The sequence below is a fragment of the Felis catus genome, chromosome E3 (assembly GCF_018350175.1).
Source record: "Felis catus isolate Fca126 chromosome E3, F.catus_Fca126_mat1.0, whole genome shotgun sequence".
Classification (NCBI taxonomy): domain Eukaryota; kingdom Metazoa; phylum Chordata; class Mammalia; order Carnivora; family Felidae; genus Felis; species Felis catus.
Window position 1 is genome coordinate 31,301,378 of NC_058383.1, and position 20,677 is coordinate 31,322,054.

At 46.4% G+C, this 20,677-nt stretch overlaps 1 protein-coding gene and 1 long non-coding RNA gene across 4 annotated transcripts in view; one reads left to right on the top strand and one right to left on the bottom strand.

The window, feature by feature from the left end:
- Nucleotides 1-801: 801 nt before the first annotated feature.
- The window catches only part of TNFRSF17 (TNF receptor superfamily member 17), a 32,125-nt gene continuing 12,249 nt past the window's right edge, over nt 802-20,677 (bottom strand). Inside the window, exons 1-4 of one of the 3 annotated variants that reach the window (XM_045047836.1) lie at nt 13,019-13,171; nt 10,758-10,812; nt 3,012-3,143; nt 802-1,316 (exon numbers count right to left, since the gene is read on the bottom strand). In XM_045047836.1, the coding sequence (XP_044903771.1) occupies nt 1,036-1,316; nt 3,012-3,143; nt 10,758-10,812; nt 13,019-13,126 (576 nt within the window). In that variant the 5' untranslated portion in view covers nt 13,127-13,171 and the 3' untranslated portion in view covers nt 802-1,035. Of the gene's footprint in view, nt 1,317-3,011; nt 3,144-3,499; nt 3,805-10,757; nt 10,813-13,018; nt 13,172-20,677 lie in introns of those variants that run through there. The other 2 variants (XM_006942320.3, XM_019820946.2) reach the window with 2 other exon arrangements.
- Nucleotides 1,238-19,594, top strand: LOC109495285. Its single transcript, XR_002150617.2, has 3 exons — nt 1,238-1,368; nt 5,357-5,705; nt 19,231-19,594. It is a non-coding gene; the product is annotated as an uncharacterized LOC109495285 (long non-coding RNA).

Here is a 20,677-nt window from a genome sequence, read left to right on the forward strand (position 1 = left end):
CATATCCCAAACCTGACACAAAAGTCACAATGCCCCAAGAGATCTATGCTCGGTGTACCAGTGAGCATCTTAATGATCAAAGTCAACATTACCACAAGGCATCACCTGTTGCATAACCTTCCCATAGCACCCCAGGACCTTTATACAACCCCGGGAGAGGAACGCTCCCCAGTAATGACTAAAGTTGTAGCCCAAAAAGATTTCGGGGAATTCGAATGGACTTCAACTGATATGAAGAGAAAAGAGAAAAAGATCAGGATGCCTGGGTTTAAATCCTGGCTCTGCCATTTACTGGTTATGTTAAGTTGCTCTGACTTAACATCTGTAAAACGTCTTTGCCATCATCTATAACGTGGAGATAATAATCATCCACATACTTTGTGATTTGCTGTATGCATTAAGTGAGTTAGTACAGGTAAAGCATATAGAACATTCCTGGCACATTAGGCTAGGTTTTAGTTATAATTATTACTACCTGCATTCGGGTTCTGAAAGTGATACCTACTATACGCTTGTCACAGTTTGCAGTTCCACGTTTATTTATACAATTATAATAATGCCTGATGTCTCCATTAAGCTGGAAGCTTACAAGGTCAGGAAGCTTGCACTCCTGCCTCGCGCACTAAATTATTGTGGTTGACTCTAGGCTCCTCCTACCTACAGGAGTACGTAGAACAACCTTGCTTCCCTTTAATAATAAAGAGAAAATTCCAATCTGGCCTTAAATGTATGCGTGCAGGTCTAGGAGAGAAGGTGGCTACCAGAGAAACGTGTGACTATGCGATTTACACACTGCAGGGCTTTTTTTCAGTGAGTCAAGAATTTAATCATGAAACCAAGGAAATTTACGCAGTTAGGCTCCCAACAATGAAGTAGGGAAGTATAGCCAACATAACGATTGGCTGGAATTACAGGACCCAAAAAGCTCTATCGGCAACTGACACATACAATCATCCTAAAGAGATGGGATACATCGCCCTTCTGCCTTCTGACAAAAGATGCTCAAAGCAGCTCGATACCAGGCGACATGGTCAATTATCTGGTAAAAATGGATCTTTCCATCTCTGTGACACTAGCTACCAGGCTATTGCAGTAGTCATTTGTTTTCGTGGTGACGAGAATGGTTGCACCTTCCTCCATAGCCGGGAGCGGAAAGGAATGGTCAGAATCGACCGTGGATTTGTTCTTGACACAGTCTTCACAGGTACATTCTTCGACCGTGTACTCCAGGCCCCTCGAGAGGAGTACTTTCGCTCCAGTCCTGCTCTCACGGCTCTCGCGTTGGTCAGCCTCTGCCTCGTTCCGGAGAGCCGATCCTGGTGATGCGGAAACAGAACCGTTAACCTGAACTCCCCAGGTGGTTGACAGGTGGGTCACGACAGTCTCAGCAACACACATTAGGGCTCAAAGCAATGCAGACAGATCTACAAAACAAGTGAGTATGTTTGCACCAGAAGTCACGAACCGACGGGCCACAGTGGGTTTGGAGACAGAGTCTGTTTAGGCCACACAGTGTTTTCAAGTGTTTGCTTACATGTTCTGTTGGCCCACGTTTAGAAATCAAGAGATATTTTTTACAAGGGGGGGGGGGGGGGGCGCCAGGTGGCTGAGTCGGTTGAGTGTCCAAATTCGGCTCAGGCTATGATCTTACGGTTGGTGGGTTCGAGCCCCGCGTCGGGCTCTGGGCTGACAGCTCAGAGCCTGGAGCCTGCTTCCGATTCTGTGTCTCCCCCTATCTCTCTGCCCCTCGCCCGCTCATGTCCTCTCTCCCCCCCTCCCCCTCCCCCCGTCCCCGCCTCTCTCTCTCTTCCTCCCCCCCTCCCTCTCTCTCTCTCCCTCAACAATAAGTAAACATTAAAACCGTTTTTAATAAATAAATAATTTCTAAAAGAGTTTAAAAAATTCCAGAGGTGTCACATGCAAATCTAGGGGATTGGTCTCTTTAAAACAACAACAAAACTTGACACATGGAAGGTGACAAATTACCATATGTTCTAGCACACCAAACCCAGCCTTTGGGCCACACTTCAGAATTCAAAGTAAAGATGCTTCTCTTACAGAGCACTTGGTAGCATATCAAATTTTTTTATCATGAATTTTATCATGAATCTTTCATGATCACGTAAGGTAGGAGTTTCTATTATGTCCCCATTTATATGCCTGTGAAGGCAAGTTTCACTACTTCTCCAAGCTGCCACAGAATAACTCCATCTCCCAAAATGTTCTACTTAAAGTCACTCCCCACCTGTCTCTCAGACCCCGGCGGGAAGGGGGGGAGGGGGGAAAATAAAAAATGAATAAATTATGTAAAACAGCCATCCAACTCTCTTCACTGCACTAGGAAGCAAATGAGGTGAGTGCTTTATGGGTTATGGACGGAAAATAAGTACATAAGCAAATAAGCCAATGGCTGCAAAGTGTTTGGGGATCAGATCACAGACAAAGGTGCTACAGAAATATTTTTTTCTTAAAAAGCCCTTAAGTAGAGCATTCATTTCTCTGAGGCCGCTTCTCTACCGCCTAATAAAGATAATAATCTTTGAAATGACTCCTCAAACAATCTAACGACAACTGGTTATTATTCATTTCTAGCATCGTTTGGGCAGCAAAATGTTCACCCAAGCAAATAGCACTTAACATTTGTATTAAAAATATGGCCAGGGATCTTGCCAAATACATTTTTCCTGATGGTCGTCAACCTGGCTAGCAGTTTCTGCACATCCAGTCAAGGTGCGAACTTTGGGCAAAGAGCTGGATGGTTGCCAAGAAAACCTTAGTACGTCAAAAGAGTAATTACCAAGGGAAGAATCTGGGGGAAGGCTGACATTGTAGGGTACCGCCAGGGAAGATACAAACACCGAAAACGCCAAAAGTTCGTTTAACATAACTGTCCTCTAACACACTCAAAAGGACTCTAACCAAATGAAATAACATGAAAAAAGGACGAGGAACTGAAACTCACAATAGCCAGCTCTTGGAAATAGATTTCAAAGAGGGACCATCAAACCAACCTGTGTTTTTAAATGCGTCCTTTGATGGTTCAGACCTCATCTTCCTTAGCACGAACATCAACACGAAAACCGTCAAAGAAACTGTCAAGCTCAGGCCCAGACAGGTCCAGAGAATTGTATTTGTTCCTTTCACTGCATTAAAACAATATCAGAGAGATAATGAACTGACAACGGGATATCCACATCAAGCAAAGGTGATCTGTCCTCCAATCCCCCTAATTCATCAGCAGGGATTTGTAGATTCTAAATAACACTTAATTAGAAGAGTCGGTAAAACCTCTGTTGCTAACAGTGCCTAATAAAACTGAGTTCACTTCTGAATAATTACTTGGCTCCGCTTGGCAGTTAAACGCTCGCCTTGTTTCCTTGCACTTTTTGATTCAGAAGATCTCACCATCTTTCCTGTAACGTTTATTCTTTGAGTAAAGAGCCGACGTAGAGAAACTCCTTGACACGAATGAATTCATTGTTTAAGCGGAACTACTTACTTGCGCTGCAATATCGCTGACATGGTGAGGGAGGGGTATTAAGACATCGAAGGTGACAAGGTTTGCAAACATTAAGCAACCTGTCAAAATATTCATTTTGGAAGCACGGCTGAGCCATCCGGAACTGGATCGCAAAAAGAAAGAAGCAAACCTCAGAACGAACAGCATGGAAGGACAAGTAAAATCTCGTCAAGAAGTCCGCAGCAAACGTTAACGACGGCAGCTAGGGTGAAAAAGAACTTCACCACGATGACTTAGTTCTTGCGAGGGCTATCTCCCCGTACCGTGGTGAAGGATTTGAATACCAGCTCCAATTCCGGAGTCTAAGTTTGAGACCTAGGGGTGGGGCAAGAGGTAGAGTGGAAGTACCAAGGACAAACCAGACCTGAAACAGAAACTGCTTATTTATAGAGGAAATGTCTATAAATAAGCCAGGTGACAGTTGCAAGACGCAGGCAAGCCTGAGGCGTCAGGCAGAAAGGTTTGAAAACCGTTTTGGGCCCATCTGTTGAAGAGCTGTGCTGTGTGATCGGCCCCAGGGAGATAGATGAGATGAGGTCTGTGCCCCTTAAGAACTTAAAATCTAACTGCGGGCTGGGGGGAATAGAAATCCACTCAACCACGGAGCGTACTAAAAGCTGATGGCCTGTGAAAAAGGGAAAAAGGAGTCAAGCTCGGCTACCACATTTCCGACCCGTGAAGAATTCCAGAATTCCAACAGAAACAGGGACGTCTAGGCTAAAAGCGAAGTTGGGAAGAGGGTTGAGGGGAAGAAAAGTTTGGGGTATCAGGAGTAACGCGAGCCGTAGCGGTAACGTAGCCCGCACAACGCTGTCGAAAACTTAGGAAATGCAAATGAGCAGACAGAAAAGTTATCCACAGTCCCAGCATCCAGAAAGAGTCAACGCGGTGATGTACCAGAGAGGTTGCAAACAGGCCTGCTGCCGTGTCGTTTGATGGACCGCTGATATAGATCTTTCTGGAAGGGTTTCTGAAGATCGATGATAGATAGGGCGCATTTTCCTCTTAATCTAAATGCATTTGCATTTGCTTTTAGCCATACTGAGTAGGATACCCATGGAGAGATATCTGGAGAGGTCAGCCAGAAATTCAGGACTCGATTAAAATGCAAGAAAATGACAAACTCCAGATCCAGTACAGTAATTATCTCTGGGGTACAAGGAGGATACAAAAGAGACTCACATTTTTAATAAGCCGAGTGGTGGATACATTGATAGCTGCTGTGGAATTCTTTTGTTGTATTATTTGTTATTCTTTTTTTTTTTTAATGTGTTTATTTTGAGAGAGACAGAGACAGAGCGAGTGGGGAAGGGGCAGAGAGAGAGGGAACAAGAGAGAGAATCCCAAGCAGGCTCCAAGTGGCCAGCGAAGTGTACCCCCCCACACCCCATGTGGAGCTCGAACCCATAAAACCGTGAGATCCTGACCTGAGCTGAAACCAAGAGTCAGATGCTTAACCGACTGAGCCACCCAGGTACCCTTATTCTTTGTTATTCTTAACACCTTTTCATATTTTTTTAAATGGTACATAATAAATATTAAAAGAGTGATAATAGGGGCGCCTGGTTGGCTCAGTCGGTTAAGCCTCCCATGTCGGCTCAGGTCATGATCTCACAGTTCTTGAGTTCGAGCCCCACATCGGGCTCTGCGCTGACAGCTTGGAGCCTGGTGCCCGCTTCAGATTCTGTGTTTCCCTCTCTCTCTGCCCCTCCCCATCTTGCACTCTGTCTCTTTCTCTCAAAAATAAATAAACATTAAAAAAATTAAGATAAATAAAAGAGTGATAACATAAAATGCAGGAATTAAGAACAACTCTTTTTTTTTTTTTTAATGAAGGGTTGGAGCCTAAAAGAGAGCGTGAATTCAGATACTGATCAAAACCCCATATTCCTGTGGGGTCCAGGCAGTGAGGTAAACACATGTGATGCCTGGGTGGGCCAAGGACTGACCCAGAAGGTTCCATTCCATCCAGCTCCCGCCAGACAATAAGGCAGACGAAGGTCACAGGAACAGCACACACAGAGAAGCTAGGAGGACAAAGATCATCCACCGTAGGAGCCAAGCAAGGAGACTTTCAGAATGGGACGGGCAGTGAGGTCAAATCCTACAGAAAAGCCGGAGCTGACACACCAAGGCACGAGGTCACCGGTGTCCTCTGAGGATTTCCATGGGCGGAAGTCATATGGTAAGTCTTCAACGAGTGGGGAGAAAGGGAAGCAGTCAATGTGGGTGATGCCTCGGGGCGACCAAAGCTGTGATAACTCTGGGGAAGGAAGGCACTGTTGTTTGTGACAGATGGGCTCGCTCAGGAGCCTGACATCAGGTGCAGAAGGATGTTCGCTGCCACGTCATTCGTATTCTCGAAAGCCTGTCCGTCGGTGGGGGCCTCACAGTGGAATACTACGCAGCCGTCCAAAAGAATGCGCTAGATGCGTTCTGATATGAACACTACATCACTGAGTGGAAAATCCAAGTTACCGATCAGGTGTGTAATGCGTTCTGCTGACAGCAGGTGGACAGAGTAAAATACAGAAGGTATATAGAGTTAAAAGATACGTCTGGAAAGATACCCAGAAAACTGATCGCAATTACTGGCAAGAGACAGGAAGTATAGGCTGGGAAAAAGACTTCGCTTTCGTTGAAAAATCGTTGGTACTGTTTGAATCATTCTTTTGAAAGAATCATTCTTTAAATAAGAATCGCTTTTTTAAAGGATGGTGTCTTAATTCATTCAGGCCACTCTGTACAGAATACTACAGAATATAGTTCTGTTATGGAAAACAGAAATGCAGTTCTCACAGATTCAGTACCTGGTGAGAGCCCACTTCCTGAACCTAGGGAGAATCCCAGAATTCGGGCAGAAATAGGGAAATCTAAGGGAAAAGCTAAACTGGCCACAATCCTCTAGCACGGAAGAAGAAAGAGATTTCTCTAGAGTCTCTTTTACATGGACACTAATCAGGGGTGCCTGGGTGGCTCAGTCGATTAAGCATCTGACTCTTGGTTTCGGCTCAGGTCATGATCTCACAGTTCGTGAGTTCCAGCCCCGCATCGGGCTCTATGTTGGGCAGTGCAGAGCCTGCTTGGAATTCTGTCTCTCTCCCTCTCTCTCTCGGCCTGTCCCCCACTCTCTCTCTGTCTCAAAATAAATAAACTTACCCCACCTCCCAGTACCATCACATTAATGATTAGGTTTCAACATGAATGGGGGGCAGGGGGAAAGGGGAGACACAAACATTCAGTCTGTAGAAGGAGGGGCTTTTGGAAAAGGAAAGAAGGTAGAGCAAAAGGCATGAACAGCCTGGACCAAGGGGAAAGGGATAAAGATTAAAGATGTCAGAGAGACCCCTGATGGGCAGCATCTGGGCCACCGTGAGTCCTGAAAGCCAAAAGCACCAAGGGAAGCATCTCCCAGCCCCCACTGGGCTCCTACTGAGCAGGGAAGGCCTGCACAGGTTGTTCTTAACCACCTGCGAGCCTCTCGGCTTCGCTTCGAGAAGCCCAGGGACAGCTCCACCCGCAGAGAGATCTGGCAGACCCTTCCTGGCGGGCCACCAAGCTTCTCCGATGTGCAGGCTGGGCTCCTGGGAACCAGGGCCAAGAGGCTCATTTTGCATCACACCTTTGTCCTTAGAACATGTTCTCTCTCCCAGTCATTCCAAGCTTGAACAGAGAGAGCACCAAGGCGGTGGGTCAGCCCGGAAAGGGTTTTGATGAAAACCTGCTGAGACTCCCCAGGACGCGCACCACCCCCCCTCACTCCGCTTCCCCAAGGCTGCTGTGCAGTGTGTCCACTGTGGGGAGTGTCTTCCTGTGGGGGGATGCCTGTGATCCTTCCAATAAACTCCCCTTGCGGCTTGGGTTCGCCAGAGTCAGTTTGGGTTGGCGGCTAGCAATCTAAAACTAAAAATAAAATCTTTACCCACATTAACCGATTTTTAGCTGATCGCTCCACTCATGTCTGAAATGACAACAGACAGACTGGGGGAAGGCGTGCCCTCTCCTTTGCTCCTCAGGAGGGGAGTGACTAGTTAATTCTGACATCTCGGGGTCAGTTGGTCCACCTGCAGGACAGGTAAGGAGGTGGGGAAACAGAGACTAGGAGGAAACAGAGATAAGTGTGCAAAAGAGGTTGGGAGATGTCATACTAGTCAGGACACAGTGAAATCACATAAAATCACATAAAAACTTAAAAAGGAATTTATCGGCATCCAGCTGAGAAATCCAGAGGTAGAATCGGCTCTAGTAGCTTGAGTTTTGTCTTAGTATCTGGTTTCTCTCTGTCACTTGGTTCAGCAATGCCATCTTCTGGGTCTTGCCTCAATTCTTGGGCCCTCACCTCATGGTCACAACAAAGCTGCAGCACCTCCAGACCTCACGCCTCCTATTCCTGCCAAACCCTCTCCAGGGTCATCTCATCTGCTTCTCTGTGAGTGGGTTTTTTTTTTTAAGGTTTAAAATGTTTAATATTTATTTTTGAGAGAGAGAGAGAGGAGAGAGAGAATCTCGAACAGGCACTACGTTATCAGAGCAGAGTCCGATATAGGGCTGAAACCCACCAACCGTGAAATCATGACCTGAGCCGAAACCAAGAGCTGGATGCTTAACCGACCGAGCCACCCAGGTGCCCTTGTTTCCATGGTTTTAAATGTGTTAACTTCCGAATCTACAAATGCAACAACTTTGCCCCTGAAATCCAGACCCATCTACTAAATGACTACTTGATATCTCTACTTCCAAGTTTAAGAAGCACTTCAAACTTTATTGAAGAGCATTTGGATTTGCGACAAGGGAGAGAGTGCACGCTGCCTTTACCAAACCTACGTGGTCACGGAATCCCTTTTTTCAAGGACCACCTATGAACATTTAGGAATGTATGTTTCATGGAACACAATTTGAGAAAAATGAGTCCAGATTAGCTCCACGATTCCCCCCAGGTCTCAAAGACTGTGACGTAGGGACTTAGTGGACCAGCATTTAAAATAAGGATTTTTAAAAGTTTCACGATAGAGTTTGTTGATGTGATAACATCACCAAAAGACTGCTGGGTCTGACCTCACTCTACACAGGAGGAAAATACAGAAAAAAAAAAAAAAAAACAGGAGGAAAACCAACCTCCCAAGTCAGCCCCAAGCTTCTGTGCTTCCTTACAGCTCTGAAAAAGCAGAGACGCTCCCTCAAACTTGAAAAGCCATTAGCACTCTCTGCAAGGAGAACTCCCTCCAACCAGAAGATTCTTCTCCCTATATTATTAAACTATGATCAAGTTTGCACAGCAGAACACTTTGAACTTTAGCTCTTTTTTTTTTTAACACTTCTTTATTTTTGAGAGAGAGGCGGGGAGAGAGCGTGAGCAGGGGAGGGACAGAGAGAGAGGGAGACACAGAATCCGAGGCAGGCTCCGGGCTCTGACCTGTCAGCACAGAGCCCGACGCGGGGCTCGAACTCACGAGCCATGAGATCATGACTTGAGCCGAAGTTTGACGCTTAACCGACTGGGCCACCCAGGTGCCCCTTGACCTTTAGCTCTCAACTTCAAACCAAAAGTACACAATTTCTTCCAGGGACTTTAGTAGATTTTTCACTTGAGAGAAAAATCTAAACCTGAATTAGGGTTCTCCAGAGAAACACCACCAACAGGATGTGTGTGTGTGGGGGGGGGGTGTATAAACAAACATATACATAAATATATACACAGAGACAGAGAGACTTATTATAAGAAATTGACTTACAATTAGTGAGGCTTCTAAGTTCTAAGATCTACAGCTGTCCAGCTAGAGACCCAGGAGAATCAACAGTGTTGGTATAAATTCCAGTCTAAGAACTGGCAGGCTTGAAACCAAGAAAAGCCAAGAGAGATAGATAGATATTTCAAGGAATTGGCTTACACAGTTCGGGGGGGTTGGCAAGTCCGAAATCCACAGGACAGGCGAGCAGGCTGAAAATTCACGGAAGACTCAAAGTCTTGAGTCCAAAATCCAGAGGCCAAGCCAGGCAGTCTGAAAACCCAAGCAGAGTTTCTAGGTTGCAGTCTTGAAGCCACATTCTTTCCTTGGGAAACTTCAGTCCTTGTGGTTAAGGCCTTCAACTGATTATATGAGGCCCACCCACATTATGGAGGGTGATCTGCTTCCTTCAAAGTGTGCTGATTTAAACGTTAGTCATACCTTAAAAACACCTTCACAGCAGGGCATCTGGGTGGCTCAGTCGATTAAGCATCTGACTTCCCGCTCGGGTCGTGATCTCGCGGCTCGTGGGTTCAAGCCCCGCGTGGGGCTCTGTGCTGACTGCTCAAAGGCTGGAGCCTGCTTCAGATTCTGTGTCTCCCTTTCTCTCTGCTCCTCCCCATGTGCTCTGTCTCTCTCTCCCAAAAATAAATACACAAACTTAAAAAAAAAAAAAACTACCCTCACAACAACACCTAGACTGTCACACTCTGGTGATCATTAGAGCTGTTACACAATATACTTCTTTCTTCTGAGTACAAGGCCAGACTGTACTTCCCATACCCCGGTTTGAAGTTACACGTGCATGTGTAACTTCCTTTGATTAAGGGAATGTAAACAGAAGACACAGAGGCTGTGCTTGATTCATCACATGCCCTTCCCTCTGCCACACAGAATGGCAAGGCCCCGCTGGGCCCAAAATGTATTTGTAGGATCTCTAGCCACCAGGGTGATGGTATCTGGAGGGGGAGCCTTTGGGAAGTGGTTAAGTTTAGATGAAGTCTCTAGGAGGAGGCCCTCGTGATGGGATTAGTGCCCCTAGAAGAAGAGATACCAGAGAACGTTCTCTCAAGCAATCTTACACCCCGGGAGGACGCAGTGAGAAGGTGGCTAGCTACAAGCCAGAAACAGAGCTGTCACCAGAAGCCAAGTCAATCGGCACCGTGATCTTGGATTCCCCAGCCTCCAGGGAGAAATAAAGGTCTGTTGTTTAAGCCACCTCACCTATGATATTTTGTTACATCAGCCCCAGCTAAGACAGACACACGGCATGAGTGAAATCTGGGTGTGTTTGTTACTGCGACATGACCTCACCTCTCCTGACTGATACAGAGCCCCAAAGCCATGGAATTAACCACCGCGCAGCGCGGTCTCCTCACTGCCACTAAAAACTGCTTCCGGAGACCTGCTCTTGCTGAACAAGCCCTTTCTAGGTCAGTGCAGTCTAAAACGAAAGAAATCCCAAAGAACACAAAGGAACAGCAAACACTTAGCCAGAACCATTGGCCTACCAGAGCGTCCCCAAACTCCAGACGGTTTCACTTCTTCTTCAACCTGAAACAGAGCCTGGGGGAAGCAGGCCTTCGCTGAGGGGAGCTGGAGGAGATCCAAACCCCCCCCCACCCCCCCACCCCCCCACCCCCCCACCCCCCGGCTCAGAGCCAGGATCTGAGGAAGCAGAGCCCAGAAGCCCCGCTGAGCAGCCCTGCACCAGAAGATTCCAATGCAAAGACGCTCCTCCCTCCTTCTCTTCCCCTCACTTAGCTCTGGGCACATCACTCAGAAGCCTTGGTTGCTTGTGGACATGAAAAGGCTGATTTGATTCAGGGCCAAGGCTGCTCCTTCTCAGGGAAGATTCCCTTTGAAGAGGAGCGCGTCTGAACTCCTCCTTTCCCTCCGGGCTATCATAAGAGCCACATCCTGTCCACTCTTTAGAACTTTTCCAAGTGGCTTCGCTCTGATTTCTCTGATTTCCAGAATGTCCTGCCTGCTTGCAGGTCTAAGACTCACGGTGCGGGGGAAGGGTGATTTCTCGTTTTGCAAATCGCCGACGTCTCCCGGTGACACTTTATGTCCCCACTTGAAACACCAACAGCCCCAGGCCCCGGAACATCCTGACCGGGGTGTCCACATCGCTGAGGGATTGGAGAGGCAGAGGAAAGCCTCCCAGTCGACAGATATGACAGATACGGACCGCCTGCCCACCATGTGCTAGGCTCCGTGCTGGGCACCAGCTAGAACAGTGAGTTCCTTGTAGACGAGCTCCTGCCCTAACAGAATTGACGATCTGAGGAAGCATATCCGACCGTGCAAGTGCTTTCAAGGAAAAAGCACGCTACTGAGACCAAAAAAAGTGGGGCAGGGGTGGGGTGCAGAGAAATTTCAGTGTTAGCTGGGGGTCTTCCCAGAAGCAGTAGCCATGATGGAATTAGACCATAACAGGTTCTGGGGGGGGGGGGTCGTGCTCGTGAAGGATAAAGGGAGGAAGCCAGAGGAAGGGGAGGAACCAGGAGAGGGGAGGGAAGGGCAGTCAGGTTAGGAAGGACCTCAGCCTGCCTGAAATGCAAGGGCCACAGAGGTTTGGCCAGTCTGATGGGGAGTTCTCTTTCTCTCTCTCTGTCTCTCTTTTTTAAATAAGGGTTTATTCATTTTTGAGAGAGAGAGAGAGTGGGGGTGGGCAGAGAGAGGGAGAGACACAGAATCCGACACAGGCTCCAGGCTCTGAGCCATCAGCACAAAGCCCAATGCAGGGTGCAAATGCATGAACCGTGAGATCGTGACCTGAGCCGAAGTCGGATGCTCAACCAACTTGAGCCACCCAGGTGCCCCTGTTGGAGAGTTCTTGAGCCAAAGTTGGCCATCAGAGGAATCCCATGTCTTGTAGAAATGGGCCCAGGGCACTAATGCGTTTACCGTGCTCAGGCCTGGCTGGAAGCAGGCTCAGGCCTGGCTGGAGCACATCCCTGAGGTCACTGTCATGGCTGACACTTGGACTTCTCGGGTATGTTTGGGGAGCAGCCCGCCATGACTTCCATGGGTCTTACTCCCTGAGGGAAGTTCATGGTTCAAACTAAGGCCTTTGTTGGGGCGCCTGGGTGGCTCAGGCGGTTGAGCATCTGAGTCCTGATTTAGGCTCAGGTCATGATCTCAGGGTCATGGGATAGAGCCCCGCATCAGTCTCCACTCTAAGTGTGGAGCTTGCTTGAGATTCTCTCTCTCTCTCCCTCTCTCTCTCTCTCTTCCTCTGACCCTCCCACCTTCTCTCTCTCAAAAAATTAAAAAAAAAAAAAAGTCACACTAAGGCCTTTGTCACTGCAGTTGGTCTTGAGGTTGCACCTGCTGATGTGGCCCAAACCTTCGCTTCTAAGAGGTGTGAACTCCTAGCGAATCACACCTTTCTCGGGCCCACTTTACTGCACGTGTTCATTCAGTTTCAGGGGGGCAGGGAAGTGCCAGGAGGCCCCCCAACTAGATGCCCTGGGTTTCACACATATTCCTCCCTTCCCCCATCACATACAAGCACCCGTGCCTCTTTCAAGGACCGGGCCAATCACCCCCAGGAGGATGGTGATTCCCCATCTCCCCACTGGTCTGGGCACAGGTGTCCAGAGTGACTGGGCACAGCTTGTGCGGACCTCTGCTGCATTCCCAGTTGACAGTGCATTTCCTATGGGGACCAGGACCTACCACACTGCAGAACACCCAGACTGGCAGAGACAGGAAACAGAAAATCCCCCAGTGACTCATGCTGAGCAACACCCTCCCTTGGTACCTGCACCCGCATATGCTTCCGGTCAGGGACACAGCGCCCTCGGGAGGTCTCCGATTTCCTGCATTTGGAAGGATGACAGCCCATCTTGCAGAGGACTGCATATAACATGGCATTTCAGCCATGACTTCAGGTGGCCTTTCCAACTCTGTAGGCGACCAGCTGCTTCTGGATGGTACAGAATATAATATGACCGGTGGTCACAGGCCCCCTCCTGGGCCTCCTTCACTGTGAAGCAAGTCCTCTGGGTGAATGCCACGTTGTGTGGGATTCCACGCCCATGGATCAGGCATTCCACGAGACTCTAGGTAGTGGTGTTACCAACTAAGCATCTGCCAGTAGGAAAGGCCATGCTGTATCCAGACTAACCCAGGGCAGGTACGGATCCCTGTAAGGATAAACCACTGGCAGCAGCTGAGACCGTTCAACCCCGCTCCCCACAGTGGGGGATCTGGGGAGCACCTTTTTCATGGCCGTTCAAGCCCCCTATATAAAGTTAAGGAACACGTTTCTTCAGGACTTGTGCTCAGAGGAACCGTTATAAACAGGTGGTAGGGGCTGAACTGCGTCCCCCCAAAATACATGGAAGTCCTAACCTCTGGCACCTGTGAATGTGACCTTATCTGCAAATAGGGGCTATGCAGATAGGATCAAGTTAAGATGAGGTCATATTGGATGAGGGTAGGCACTAAATCCAGCAACCGGCATCTTTCTAAGGTGAGACAGATACAAAGACACAAAGGAAAGAGACCATGTGAAAACAGAGGCAGAGATGGGACTAATGTGTCCACAAACCAAGGAACACCAGGCATTGCTGGCAGAGGAAAGGACAGAGTCACCCCCGGAGCCTTCAGAAAGAGCCTGGCCCTGCCAATACCTTGATTTTGGACTTCTGGCCTCGAGAATGGCAAGACCATCAATTTCCGTTGTTTTAAGCAATCACTTTTGAGGTACTTTGTCACAGAACCCGGAGGAAACGACTATAAAAGGTAATGTTTAGTTTGAGACCCACCAGATTGAGAGAAGGCAGTTGTGCAAGCCTCCTGGGGAGAGTGTTCCCGGGAACGGGAAGGCCAAAAGCAATGCCCCCAAGGTCAGGAAGGAGGCAGGTGAGCTGGAGGACCTGGAAAAGGGCAGAGGGAGGTGAGCAGGGCACAGACCAGGCAGGACCCCCTGTAGGACGAGAGGTGGGGGTTTTACAACAGGTGTTGGCCACAGGGGATGGTGGAGTTTCATCCACATCTGAAAATTAGAGGAAGAGCCAGAAACTACACTGCCAGCTGGTCGACCTGGCTGCAGGGGTGGGTCCAGGACTCCTAACGCAAGTGACTAGTCAGATGTAGCTAGCCGGTGAGGGTTCAGGAGAAGGGCATTGAGGTCCTCTGAGCAGGACGTACTTTGTGTTCATTACAGACACGTGTCTCTTGGGAGGTCTGTTGTAAGAATTAAATAACAGTATGACTGCAATGGATGAACACAATGTGGTCTATCCATGCACTGAAATATCCCTCAGCCTTAAAAAGGAAGGACATTCTGACACGTGCTGCAACATTCGAACTTGGAGGACGTGATGCGAAGTGAAAGAGGCCAGTCACAAAAAGACAAATACTGTATGATTCCCCGTATATGACTCACCTAGAGTTGTCAACCTCAAAGTCAGAAAGTAGAAAGGTGGTTGCCAGGGGCTGGGGGAAGGAGGAATGGCGAGTTAGCGTTTAATGGGTGCAGAGCATCAGTGTGGGAAGAAAAAAAGAGTGTGGAGATGGATAGTGGTAATAATTGTACAGCAACGTGAATGTACTCGATGCCACTAAACAGTACACTGAGAAATGGTTAAGATGGTAAATTTACATTATGTTTAATTTACCACAATTTTTAAAAATTCACAACCTGGGGCGTCTGGATGGATCAGTCGGTTAAGCGTCTGACTTCGGCTCAGGTCATGATCTCACGGTTTGTGAGTTCGAACCCGCGTCAAGGCTGACAGCTTTGGATTCTGTGTCTCCTTCTCTCTGCCCTTCCCCTGCTCACTCTCTGTCCGTCTGTCTCTCTCTCTCTGTGTCAAAAATGAATACACGTTAAAAAAAATTTTTTTAAAGATTTGAATAATAACCAGTTCTGATTTAAGTGCTTCAAGATGTTCTCTAAAATTACATGAAGGGCTCTGGTTTCTAGGTAAGATGGAGTAAGGATACTCTTGTGTCTCCCACTGATTATTGCGATAAAACTGGATGGAATGTAGCTACTTGAGGACTCTGAAATGTAAATAACGGCCGTAAATGGAGATGAAAAGAAGATTAAGTACTAGCAAACCAGAGAGGAGCCCTCCAATGCTTTCACTGTTTGGGCCAGAATGTGGGTGCAGCCAAAGAAGTACATGGCAGTGTGGGATAACTGTCAGATTGGGGCTCTAAGAGCAAAAAGGGGGCCCTCAGAGGACTAGAAAGTACCCAGGATATTACAGAAAGGCAAAGTGACTCCATATAGTCATTTATGACTTCCTGAACTTCTCTATGCTGAAGAGACTTTGAGAACATTAAGACAGACTAATGCCTTGTCCAGATCCCATGCTGGCCATTTGGTGGCACACATATGAGACAGATCTGACTAGCATTACAAAGCTTGAAAGAATGAACTGATATTGGGACCACAACCCACAGAACATGGATAAAAATGGTTACCCTAAACCCAACTAGCTTGATTGCCTGATTGCCGCCTAGAGCAATGTCATCTTGACATCCATTTATTTATTTATTTTTTGAATACTAGCAAAGTGTTTAACCCAAGCTGAAAAGGGAAAACAGAGGAGTTAAAGCCAAAGGGAACACATAGGAAACAAATAATAAAGTGGTAGACTTAAACCCAAACACGTTAATAATTATATTAAACGTAAATGGTCTAAAAAAATCAATTAAAGACAGAAATTGAGAAAATGGGAAGATTGACCCAATTATGCACTATCTATGAGAAAGTTACTTCAAATATAATAATGTAAGTACCTTAGAAAAGAAGGGCAAGAAAAATAAATAACAGGCATAATATACATTGGACAGGAAGAAATGAAACTCTCCCAATTCACACATGACATGATTGCCTGCAGAAAAAAAAACAAGAAAACTACCGAAAAAGCCTTATTTCAGAACGAATAACCGAGTTTAGCATGGGATACAGGGTCAACACGCAAAAATCCATTATACTTCTACGTACTGAAAATATGTAACTGGAAACTGAAATTCAAAAAATGATACACTTACAACAGCCCCCCACCAAGTAAATGAAATAATTTGGGGTGCCTGGCTGGCTCTACTGGAAGAGCATATAGCTCTCGATCTCTAGGTTGTAAGTTCGAGCCCCATGTTGGGTGTAGAGATTACATAAAAAAAAAATCTTTAAAAAAAGGAAAAGAAAATGAAATAATCACATAGAAAACTAACAGAACACATACAGATATGTGTGTTGAAAAACACCAAACAATGATGAGAGAAATCAACGAAGACCTAAATAAATGAAGAGATATACCCTGTATGTGATTGACTTGCATAGTAAAAATGTCAGTTCTCTCCAAATTGATCTATCCATGCAATGCAATTCCAAGCAAATTCTCAGTGGAATTTCTGGTAGACACAAACAAGCTGATTCCAAAAAATTATACGAAAAGGCAAAGGAACTAGAACAGCTAAAACAATCTTGAAAAAGAAAAAAAAAGAAAAGAAAAAGAAAAATGGAAGACTCAAGCCATCCAATTTTAAGACTTACAATAGTTAAGGGGCGCCTGGGTGGCTCAGTCGGTTAAACGTCTGACTTCAGTTCAGGTCATGATCTCGCCATCCGTGGGTTTGAGCCCCGTGTTGGGCTCTGTCCCGACAGTTCAGAGCCTGGAGGCTGCTTCGGATTCTGTGTCTCCCTCTTTCTCTGCACTTCCCCAGTTCATGCTCTGTCTCTCCCTCTCTCTCAATAGAAACAAACATTAAAAAGAAAAAAAAAAGACTCATGATAATTAAGACCATGGAGAGGTGAACACATATGTTAAGGAAACAGAATAGAGAATCCAGAAATAAATTCATACAAATATAATCAATTGATTTTTGATTAAAAGAAATTCAGTGGAGAAATGACAGTCTTTAAAAAAAATTTTTTTAACATTTATTCATATTTTGAGAGACAGAGCGTGAGTGGGGAGGGGCAGAAAGAGAGGGAGACAGAATCCAAAGAAGGCTCCAGGCTCTGAACTGACAGCACAGAGCCCAACTCAGGGCTCGAACTCACAGACCGTGAGATCACGACCTGAGCTGAAGTCGGATGCTTAACCGACTGAGCCACCCAGGCGCCCTGAAAGGACAGTCTTTTTAATAAATTGCATTGAAAAAACTGGATATCCATACCATATATATATATATACACACACATACACACACACACACACACACACACACACCTCAAACTAAACCTCACATCTGATACAAAAATTCAAAGCGGACCATAGATTTAAATGTAAAATGTAAATCTACAAAAGTTGTGGTGGAAAAAAATAGGAGAAAATCTTTGGGACCTGAGGCTAGGTAAGGAGATCTTAGACTGCACACCAAAAGAATGAGTCCATAAAAGGAAATATTGATAAACTGGACTTCATTTCGATTAAAACTTTTGCTGTGCGAGAGACACATTAACAGAATAAATATGCACTAGAAGAGAATTTTGTCATCATATACAAAATGGGTGGCTCATTTGGTTAAGCATCTGACTTTGGCTCAGGTCATGATCTCACAGTTCATGAGTTTGAGCCCTGCATAGGTCTCTGTGCTGACAAGTCAGACCCTGCAACCTGCTTCAGATTCTGTGTCTCTCTCTCTGTCTGCCCCTCCCCTGCTTGCTCTCTCTCTCTCTCTCAAAAATAAACAAATATTAGGGGCACCTGGGTGGCTCAGTCTGTTGGGTGTCCAACTTCGGCTCAGGTCATGATCCATACAGTTCACGGTTTCGAGCCCCACGTCAGGCTCTGTGCTGACAGCTCAGAGCCTGCAGCCTGCTTCAGATTCTGTCTCTAGCTCTCTCTGCCCCTCCCCAGATTGTGCTCTGTCTGTCTCTAAAATAAATAAACATCAAAAATTTTTCTAAATAATAAATAAACAAAACTTTAAAAAAAAACCCATATAACCCAATTTTAAAATGGGCAAAGACTTGAAAAGACACTTCACCTAAGTAAAGAAGCCAATAAGTACATGGAAAGATACTTGGTATCCTGAGCCATTAGGGCAATGCAAATTAAAATCACAGTGAGCTATCATTACAAACGTATTAGAATGGCTAAAGATAAAGGTATAGATATAGATATAGATACAGATCTAGATATCAGCGATACCAAGCCCTGGTGAGCGACTTACATCAACAAACCTCTTCTACGTTGCAAGTGGGAATGCAAAACTGTGCAGCCATTCCGGAAAACACTGTGGTACTTCCTTATAAAATCAAACCCAGGGCACCTGAACTGTCCCAGTAGGTAGAGCATCGGACTCTTGATCTCAGGGTTGTAAGCTGGAGACCCATCCTGGGTGCAGAGATTACTTTAAAAAAAATGATAACAACTGGGGCGCCTGGGTGGCTCATTTGATTGAATGTCTGACCCTTGATTTCGGTTCAGGTCATGATACCAGGCTCGCTGGATTGAGCCCTGCGTCGGGCTCCGTGCTGAGCGTGGAGTCTGCTTAAGATTCTGTCCACCTCTCCTTCTGCCCCTCTCCCTTGCTCTCGCGTGCTCGTTCTCTCTCTCTAAAGTAAGATAAGATAAAAATAAAACCTTTTTAAAAAACTAAAACACACGCTTACCATACAACACAGCCATCCCATTTCTGGATGTTTATCCTAAAGCAGTTTCTCACCCTCTGTACTACTGAAATCTGGGGCCAGATCATTCTGTTTGAGGGGCTGCCCTGGGCATCGTAGAACGTTTAGTGGATTCCCTGACCTCCACCCACCGGAGGCGGGCAACGTTCCCCAAGCAGCGGCTGCGTCCTGTGATACGGTATGCATTGCTATTTTATCACAACCCTCTTCCATGAAGCTTCCTCTCCGGGGCACCGGCAGCCACAGAACCGATACTTGCGATGAAGTGTGAAGGGCGACACTCTGGCATGATTCAAGGTGTCACGGGACACAGAATGCAAAGTTGCATCATGCTTGTTTGCTTCACCTTCTAACTCATTTCTTTTTGTCCCAAGCTTTGCTCTCAGTTGAACTCAGGAGCCACTTCAAACCGCAGGAAACATTCCTGCGTGGAGTCTCCCTGCCCTGGAGCCAGACCGCCTGATTGGAGATTCTGCCAAGTTGCCGGTTACCGGTCACGGGGCTTCGGTCAAATTTCTCTAACTTGTCAGAGAGAAACACTAAGGATAGCACCTAGCACCTGGGTCAGTGGGAAGATTAAGTGAGATTATATTTAAGACACCACCGTTGGGGACTGTCAGCTGGGCGTGGTCCCCCCAGAGGGGAAGGAGGCACCCACGGAAACTGTTGACTTGGGACACCGTTGTAGTTCGGTACCTGGCACTAAGTAAGGGCTCAATAAACAGTCTTGGATGATGATTTGGTTTTCATTTTTGTATTATTATTTTTTTTTACCTTTTATTTATTTTTGAGAGAAAGAGAGACACAGAGCACAAGTGGCGGAGGGGCAGAGAGAGAGGGAGACACAGAATCCGAAGCAGGCTCCAGGCTCTGAGCTGTCAGCCCAGAGCCCGACGCGGGGCTCGAACTCACGGACCGCGAGATCATGACCCGAGCCAAAGTCGGATGCTTAGCTGACGGAGCCACCCAGGCGCCCCTGACGATGATTTGGTTTTTAAACTATGAGCATGTACAACTTAGAATTTTAAAGGACGCAAATGAGAAATCACACACTACCTTGGGAAACCTGGGTGAGCATCGGACTCTTGATTTTGGCTCAGGTAATGAGCTCACAGTTGTGGGAATGAACTCCATGTTGGGATTGAACTCCACTGTTTAAGATTCTCCCTCTCCCTCTGCCCCTCCCCAGCGCATGAGCACGCATTCTCTCTCTCTCTCTCTCTCTCTCTCTCTCTCTCTCTCTCTCTCTCTCTCTCAAAAATAAATAAACTTTAACAACAATAATTTCCCAAATCAAACAAAAGCAGCTTCTAAAAAGCAGCTGACCACATCAGTTCAGTTCAATTCTACAGAAAGCCTGATTTCTTGAAAGGAAGCTTTTTTAAGAAAAAAAAGTTCTGGGGCCCCTGGGTGGCAGTCAGTTAAGCATCTGACCCTTGATCTCGGCTCAGGCGATGAGCTCGTAGTCTGTGAGTTCGAGCCCCACATCAGGTTCTGTGCTGATGGCACGGAACCTGCTTGAGATTCTGTCTCATCTTCTCTCTGCCCCTCCCTTGCTTGTTCTCTCTTTCTCTCTTTTTTTCTCTCAAAAGAAATAAACTTAACAATAATAATAAATAAATGAATAAGAAAAGTTCTCACCTTGCCTTTCAAATCAAGGAGAAATTCCAATCTTATTAAATGGCTAGTGCTTGGGCGAGAGTTCTGACTCAAGAGGAAGGAAGTTAGAGTACTTAAATTCATTTCACTTATGGACTTTTTTTTAGCAGCTAATGGGTATTCTCTTTACCCTGCACTTGATTCCCCAAATCTGATGTGCTA